We start from the raw sequence: 8,828 nt of genomic DNA, 5'->3' as shown, positions 1-8,828 counted from the left end.
AACGTATTGTCTCGTTGAAGTCATAGTCCAAGTGGTGTGTATCGGCCTCTCAAACCGTTTAGGTCGCGCCACGCGACATTTACACTGCAACAGCTTAAATAGTTGGTAATATTTTTTAATTTAAAAAATTTATGTTAGCTCTTCTCTAATAATTTATAATTTATTTATATATTTTCTATACAAAACCGTCAGGACTTTAACGGTAGTATTTGTGAAATCGACGGTATTGACAATGTTAACCCTACTTTTTAACCATCTTCCTTTACCGCCCTCTTCTAATTTCTAAAGCCTCCCTTTTTAACCCCCAGTCTTGACTTTTTAACCATCTTCCTTTACCGCCCTCTTCTAATTTCTAAAGCCTCCCTTTTTAACCCCCAGTCTTGTGCTTGTATTTTGTAAAGAAGAAAGCCCTCTTCTAATTTCTAAAGCCTCCCTTTTTAACCCCCAGTCTTGTGCTTGTATTTTGTAAAGAAGAAAATTTTGAAATAGGCCCGTTCCAACTTTTTTTAAAAAAAAATCGACCACCTCGCATTTTATTTACAAGTATCGATCTATTTCCTGGTCACGTCAACATCGTGGTCACGAAATAAAGTGATTTTTTTAAAACTCGTTGCTAAATTGTCGGGGTTGACAACCCCGACTATTTAGCGAGCCCTAGCTAACAAAAAGGCTAAATTAGTCGGAGTTGAGAATCCTGACTAATTTAGCAACTGTCTAATTGGTTGGTGTTGTGAACCCTGACCAATTAGAACGTCCTTCTTTTAAATAATTAGGGTCCCAACCCTGACCAACCCAAAAAAATTTAACGGATTCGGGTCTAGCACCAGGAAGCGCTGTTTCTTAGAAACAAGCGGGACCCACATGCACTTGCGTGGAAGAAAAAATGGCGGAGGAGACAGAGGGAAAAAGACTTTCTGTCAAATCGACAGGTAGGGTCGGATAGCATCAGGCCCAATGACATAGACCAGGCCTTCCATTTGGGCCCCACTTGCACATCACCACGTATCCTCATATTTCCAAATCAGGCAATGGTCTTAAATCCACTTATATGTTGACACATGATAATTTCACCGCGTTTCGCGGCACGAAACGTCTCTTGTGGGCCCGATATAAACGGGGACCCGCTGAAATTAGTCGGGGTTGAGTTGTTTTTGAAGTGAAACTCGCTCGTAGCGTGAGATAAAATCGCGAACAAATTTTTTAAACAGACCCATTTCAATTTTTAATTTTTAAAACCGACTCTTTTTTTTTTATTTACCAAAACCGACCCGATTTTATGATTAGCAGATTAATCACCTTCCTAAATAGTCGGGGTTGGCAACCCCGACTATTTAGGACGGTGTTAAACCCTAATTAGAAGCATTAAACCCTAAAAATTAATGTCCTAAATAGTCGGGGTTGCCAACCCCGACTATTTAGGAAGGTGATTAGTCTGCTAATCACAAAATCGGGTCGGTTTTGGTAAATAAAAAAAAAAGACTCGGTTTTGAAAATAAAAAGTTGGAATGGGTCTGTTTAAAAAATTTGTTCTAAAATCGCAGTATACTTTTGGAATGGTGATGGTTGATAACCCTGACCATTTTAAATGAGACAACTTAAAATTGTTGGGTTTGTCAACCCCGATTAATTTAGCCTTTTTGTTATTCATGACTTGCTAAATAGTCGGGGTTGGTAACCCCGACTATTTTAGCAACCAGTTAACTAAAATCGTCCTATTTCGTGGCCTATTTCGAAAAGTTAGAATGGGCCCATTTCGAAAATTTCTTCATTTTGTAAATGTAAGTGTTAGATGTAGCATTGTTAGTCTACATTCCTGTTTGTGCAGGTCTAGTCAGAAACCATTCAGGTGGTGGGGGCTCACATTCACACTTCAACAATTTAAATAGTTGATCATCTATTTAATTAAAAAAAATTTGTTGGTTTTTCTCTAATAATTTATTTATATATATTTTCTAAGCAAAACCACCAAGATTGTCGGTAGTTTTGCGAAATTAACCCTAATATGAACCCTTCTTTTTAACCGTCTTCCTCTACCCCTCTTCTAATTTCTAAAACCTCCTTTCCAGTTTTTTCTTTGGTTTCTCTCTCGTTCTTTTCTCCATTCGTGGCCTTCATGGGGAATTATCACCGACGGACAACTTTGAGATTTTTAGGCAGCCAGCTGCTGACGAAGCGAGCAGATCATCGACTGGGGCCCACAACACAGCCCTAATGGCGGCCTCTCTCGCTTGGACTATGGTAACATGCACACAGCATATTCTAAAAGCTAAAATAAAAAAAATAATTATATCCAGCCAGTGTTATTTGAGTTCTTCATCGAGTGATCCCCAGTAGAATAGTCTTATCTTGAAATAAATTGGAAAATTGGATTTTCTCATTGACATTCTGTTGGTTAATGTTAATTTATTGATGATAACGATGTATGTAAGACAACAACCGATTTCTTGTATAAATTGATCCTGCCAAAAAAAAAAAAAACTGCATGTTTGAAGCGTTGATGCAAGCTTTGTTGGGTTCTCCCCGTATCTCACAAGCCAAAGTCAATCAATGTATGACAACAACCGATTAATCAATGCTCATGGCATTAACGGGTACTATAACTTAATGAAACTCGTGTTTATGTATTTTGTTTCTTCCTTGTTTGTGCGGGCCATAATTCCCAACATCTTGTGATAGATTATAATATTGATCTTTCAAGGATTCATGTATCTGCAGATTATTATTAATTTAGTCACGATAGCGATGTATGGCGAGTGGTTTCTTGTATAATTGATCCTACCACTAACATTTACAATTAAAAAAAAATTGTAGCACTAACTCATTTATTTATGCAAGCTTTGATTTACGCCCTCAACTAACATTTCTTACTTTCTTGCAGCTGCTGCATACCATCCACAAGCTGAAAGGGTTCTCCCTTCTGGTGAAAAACAAAGGGCATTCTCTTCTTCAACCAAAAAAAATGTCTTTCGAGCAAGCAAATGCATATCGGAGGGTCAAGCCCATTACTATCTCCTACTCAGATCTCATGGTTTGCAACATCTTCCATGCCGTTACCTCATTGATTTCTTAACTAATACTTTCTTTTACTTTTCCTTAAACTTAATTTTAACTGGTGGGTTTATATTGGCGCTATTCAGGACAAGGAAAGGGATTTGTCGGACAGGATCGAGGAAGCATTAGGTCCCGAGGGACTAGGCATCATTTTGATCTCAGATGTATATACTGACTTCCCTTTTATCATAAAAATGCTTGCTTACATGTTCTTTATGTTCAATGCCACACAGATTATGTGTTCACATTGTTAGAGTGTTTCCATTTGTATACTATGTCACTATGTCGCGCACACACTTCTACCGTCTTAACACAATTAGCAACAATAGGTGCTTGAAAAGAAATAACTTGGGGCTTCTCACGGTAGATTTATGCGTGATGAAAGTGCTGAAAAGGACTATTGGCCCTTGTATACGGATCGGAGGTTAAATTGTTTCATCAAACTTGCACTTTAGTTCTCCTACAATAGGGAAAATATATGTCATGCAACCCGACCAAGGTCAGAGGTCTGAAATTAGATGCTTCAATCTATGATTTCCTTGACGTGCTATTTTAACTTGTTCATCTTACTACGTGTTATCCATGTGTAAATATTGAAATTATGTTCTTCCATTTTTAGGCTATTTAAGTGGCATGCACGATATATGATCCAAATAAGTGGATTTTAAAATTTTGTCTCTATTTGCATCCTTTTCATTTTTGACACAATTCAAGCTCCAGTAATTTCAGTAAGATCCCCAGTGGAAACAAGTTCAAGATAAACTTTAAGGTTAGATCAAAGCTCGAGATAAATTTTAAGGATAGATCATATCAATTTAAACACACACATATTGTACGATTTAGACCGATTTTATTCAACTAACATCATTTAGATTTTTAAAATACCGTCGGTCAAAAGGCCGAGCATTTCTTATTTCTTCATTGTCTATCAAATGGTCATAAAATGGGCCATTTTCATTACAAATAGTTAAGATCTATGGTCTAGAACAAATGAAACTCGTTTAAATTTGCAATCTGCGAGGTTTACACTATTTAGATCGGAAACACCTTGGATTATTAATTAAATGATAGTTTTATTTGACAAGCTATTTGGAGCACCATTCATCTTGTAAGAAGTTGGTCCATGGGATTATATGCCTTTTAGGCTATTTTCTATTTGCATGTCATATATCATATATAACTGGGCCAGTTTTAATTTTTTGATGCTTCAAAATATGCTTTTCATATGAAAGGATTCAAACTCCTATAAATTGGATCTTAGTCAAACCCCCTCGCTCCATATATGTTTATATGTGTGCGTGTATATGTATGTGTATTTGTATGTATGTATCATTTGCAGTGTGTGTTTTTCGTCTAAGCACTTTATCTTTTGCTCCTTAAAAATTGGTGTAATGTGTTTTCAACCACCAACTCCTGAATGGCCCACCATTATTTTGTATCCCACATCTTTCCTCTCTTCATCGTGTCATTACAAAACAGAGATATTCAATTGTGGGAGAAATGCCACAACTAATTCTAATGGTTAAAATAAATTCTATTACATGATTTTTAATTCATGAATGTGTTGTTGTTGCTGAAAATGATATTGGGTGTTGATCAGGTGCTACATTATATTGATCTGAACTTTACAAAAACACAAACCCCAACCAAAGGAGTGATAGGCCTATTTTTCCCAATCAGAGTGGGTCACCGGGTTACTTACGGTGATGAACATGTCAACTCATAGCTTCTGAAGTGAAGTGTGAAGTTGAGCTTAGCATGTAGCTTACATGCATACATACATATATAGAGCATATATTGTTAACATTCCCCCAAAATTTGTAGGATCACATTTTGGGTCATTGAATAGGTTAAATCACATCCCCTATAAATGTTTAAAGTCACTAAAATATGAGAAGCAAAAATCAAGTGCTTTGGGGGCTTACCTGGTCGATCTCAAAGTGATGGCTTTAAGGTTCTTGAAAGTCTGTTATTACTCTCGACTGATTAGTTGGTAAAATATTTGGTAAAATATTTTTAAACAGATGGATTTTCGGTCCATCAGCGGCTAATATATGTCATGAATTATAAATAAACAATACACGATCCTGATTCAGGTGGCGTCCCCTAAGATTTTATGTTCTTTCATACTTTCCAGTTCACATTATATGTATTGGCCTTTCTAGAATCCCCTTCCTCGCCCTATCCCACTAGACTATGATATCACCTTATTAAGAATGCTTATCTGATCAAAGATGACACTCAGTGTTTCAGATATTTAGACTTTTAGGTTTGAGTTTCACCTGCTTCAATCTATTGATTGGTTTTTTCCTCCACCACTAAGATTATAGGACAGACAGATGATAGCTTTACTATGTGCACTAAAATAATTTTGATTTTAGTTTAATTGGTCTCTAGTTCTGTTTTGCCACTCTTGCTCAAATCTATTTCTGCTGACATTCTGTTGGTGCATTATTTTGGAAATTTAGCTGCTTAAGCTCATGGGGTTCCTAAATCTGAGCTCCCTTAAGTAGGTGAGGAACTGGAAAGGATAGGTAGATGAATTCAGCATAACCTAACAAGACCTTTTCTCGTTTGGGTTCAACTGTCCATCTCTCCCCGTCGCTATTCCATCTGTTCCTATCATTTTATTAAACTGCTTAAGCCTACCTTGATACCTTTAGCCACTTAATTTCCTTCTTTCTTTAAATATGTATGCATCCCTTGCATGAAGTTTTGGTTGCTCGTCGACTAAGTAACATCAATAATCATGCTTGTGAAACTGTGCTTGGATTCTATCTCTGATACGGCTCTGTTATATGGAGACATTAAAAAATGACATTATCAGCAAAACTTGATGCTGTAAAACTTTTTTGCTTGGGAATCCAACATTCGGCTTTTATGCTGCATTGGTATAAGATAAAAAATCCATCAATTCCTTTGGCATTTGGAACTAGTCATATTAAGTTTTAATCATAAAACTCCTTATTGAAGCCCACTTCAATGTCCAGCATTTTCTTGGTTTGGAATTAGTTTTACAAACATTTTGACTATGACAGTGGATTAGCTCGAGGTTTCTGCAAGAGGGATCTGTGTTGTTTGCTGCCAGGAGAGATATTAATTATTCTTCTACCAGTGTGCATATGAATCTTATATCAGGAATTATATTACTGAAGGTTGAGATGAGATTATGAGATGGATGCTTCTGAAGGAGCTCATATACTGCTCCATTCTTCATGTTAAGGGTGAACTATATGCATTGTTCAGATTGGTCATATATCTTCATGTTAACAACAGGAGAATGGTTTGGTCACTGCATGGACATAACGGTGAAACTCTGCAGAAGGATATAATGATTTCATTTTCATGTGGAGGATTGCTCATGCAGAAATGAATCTACAAGGCAAAACTTCTGCCAGTTAGCTAAAAGTGGATATGCAAAAGTAAAACTTCTAAAATTTCTAAGATTTTGTTATATTCCTTTATCCATATAGCATTGCTCTAGTTATATGTTTAAGGTAATTACCCAGGAAAAGGAAAGCAAACTTATCCTTTTAAATATTATGATTTTGGACTGCAGTTAATCCACGGTTATGCGTATGATTTTCTGATATAGGTTGATAAATGTACCTGGGATATTGAATTTTATATTTTGTCTCATTGGCTTTGCTTTCTGTCCCTTCTTTCTTTCAGGTACCTGAATTTTCTTTGCTACGGAAGAATCTCCTCCATCTTTCACCCGTGCAAGTGCTTTAAACTTCCTCATAGGTTTCATCACTAGATAATCTGTCGTAATACCTTGGAAAGGAGAAGTAAAGAAATTATTCATTTTTCTTCTTTCAGAGTGGCAAGCCTTCATGATGATGTAAGAGTAAGTATTGAAGATCCTTCAAGCAGGTACGTAAGGAAAATCTGGTCTAACAATATGCTACTATGTCTTCAAGTTAATGAATGTCGAACATTCATCGTGCTTACCATTGTCACTAGCATGGCACTACTCATCACCCTCCTCCTTATCGCCTTTCTCATCTATGTACGTTGAATTTGGAGGACAAATTTGTAACCTAAAAGGCTTTCTGGAATTATGAACCTCTCTTTCTGATTATAGTCATCCAGTTTCTGGTGCCAATCCGGAATAGAAAAATTTTCCTTACGTAGCGACCTCCCAAAAATCTTCTAAGATAAAGAATATAGAAGAAAAGGTGGAGAGTTTTAGAGAATTATCCCTACCATGAAATATGCCTTGAGAAATCAGTCGAAGCAGTCGATACGCCGTGCTGAGCAGGAATTTCGTCTTTTTTTTTTGGAGTTTGTTGGGGGGGAGGGCAAAGAGTAACCATCATACTGTGCATCGGCAAAGTGCAACCTCATATGGTTGCGTGAAGTTGTGAGTGTGTGTGTGTAGTCTGGATAGTGTATAGTGTGTGTGTTGTTATATCTATCTAAATATGTGAAAGAAGAAGTATTACAATCAATATGCTATAAATTATCCTATTAAAATTTATTTCAAACAATAATAAAAAGAGAGAAAACTTCTGTTTCAAAAGAACTAGGGATTTTTTTCTGTTGGTTTTTTTTGGGGGTGGGGGACGGGGTTATTTTGATTGAAATGGTTTTTCCTCTCAAAAGGATGCTGAGGTCATTTCACATTTTAAAGTAATGATGTCAACAAAGTTTTCTGAGAAAGTTGAAGCATCAGAGGAGTTTTTGTGAGAACACCCTCATAGCCGATGGTTTTTTTTTTTTTTTCTTTTGGGGGGGGGGTCTGAAAATGCTTCTAAGGCTGAAGGGCGCGTTATCTACACACCTGCAACAACTTAATAAAGTGGGGGTCGAGGGGGCGTTGCGGGGTTTACTCAATATTAGAATAGTTGAGGGGCTTTCTGAGGCACACTTCAGTAGTTGGGGCGGTTTTTTCAAAATTTAACCCGCAAAATGCTTTTGGTTTTTATTGAGGGTATCGGACCATCATAGTTTATTGCTTTATACACCTTCTTTTTGAAATAATATTCTTATGACACCTTATGTATGTATCACGCTAGTGGGCGATTTCACTTTCGTTTAAAGCTGTGAGTGAAGTATTGAAAACATAACCCCGCACAATCCCATATATACATATACATATATATATACAATACATATATATACATATTACATTATACATACATATATATATATATATATATATATTATATATATAATATAATAAGTACATATATTATATTTATATATATATATTTTGCAAGATATTTTGCAACGGCGTGGTATATTAACTATATATATAATATATATATATATTATTATATATATATATATATATATACTATATATATATATATATATATATGATATATATAGGAGAATTCTAATAAAACCTCCTTACAACTTCTTCTAACTTAAAAACCAATATCATCCAGTGGCTTAGGATTCAGTCAATACAGTCAACAGGACACCATGCCATTAATTATCTCAACGCCCCAGCTTGAATGCCCAGATTCACCTCACAGTCAGTATAGATTTCATTACCTCAACGAAACGTCCTTCACTTGCAGTGAATCCACGATTTATTACCTCAAGCGAGACACATTTTTCACTTTGCCAGTGAATCCATGATTCCCGTGCGCGGCGTATCTCAAGACGCGCCCGTTCCACGCGGCCTATGCCCTGCACAATGGTCCCGGTTTTACATCAACTCGGGTGGCCTTTCATCCGTTCTCGTTTGAGCGTAATTAATGCATGTTGTCTGCTTGACTGACTCCCAACCAGGATTCATCCTAGACTCCAAGGATGATATTGGT

General features: G+C 36.4%; 1 protein-coding gene across 3 annotated transcripts in view; it reads left to right on the top strand.

The window, feature by feature from the left end:
* Window positions 2,050–8,828, top strand: part of LOC109830729 — a 66,855-nt gene continuing 60,076 nt past the window's right edge. For 2 of the 3 annotated variants that reach the window (XM_020398097.1, XM_020398095.1), the window contains exons 1-5: window positions 2,050–2,238; window positions 2,879–3,028; window positions 3,138–3,215; window positions 6,724–6,773; window positions 6,874–6,927. In XM_020398097.1, coding sequence (XP_020253686.1) covers window positions 2,212–2,238; window positions 2,879–3,028; window positions 3,138–3,215; window positions 6,724–6,773; window positions 6,874–6,927 — 359 coding nt within the window. In that variant the 5' untranslated portion in view covers window positions 2,050–2,211. Of the gene's footprint in view, window positions 2,239–2,499; window positions 2,592–2,878; window positions 3,029–3,137; window positions 3,216–6,723; window positions 6,774–6,873; window positions 6,928–8,828 lie in introns of those variants that run through there. The other variant, XM_020398096.1, reaches the window with a different exon arrangement.

Source organism: Asparagus officinalis, chromosome 2 (assembly GCF_001876935.1).
Source record: "Asparagus officinalis chromosome 2, Aspof.V1, whole genome shotgun sequence".
NCBI lineage: Eukaryota > Viridiplantae > Streptophyta > Magnoliopsida > Asparagales > Asparagaceae > Asparagus > Asparagus officinalis.
This window is presented reverse-complemented; position numbering and strand designations above follow the sequence as displayed.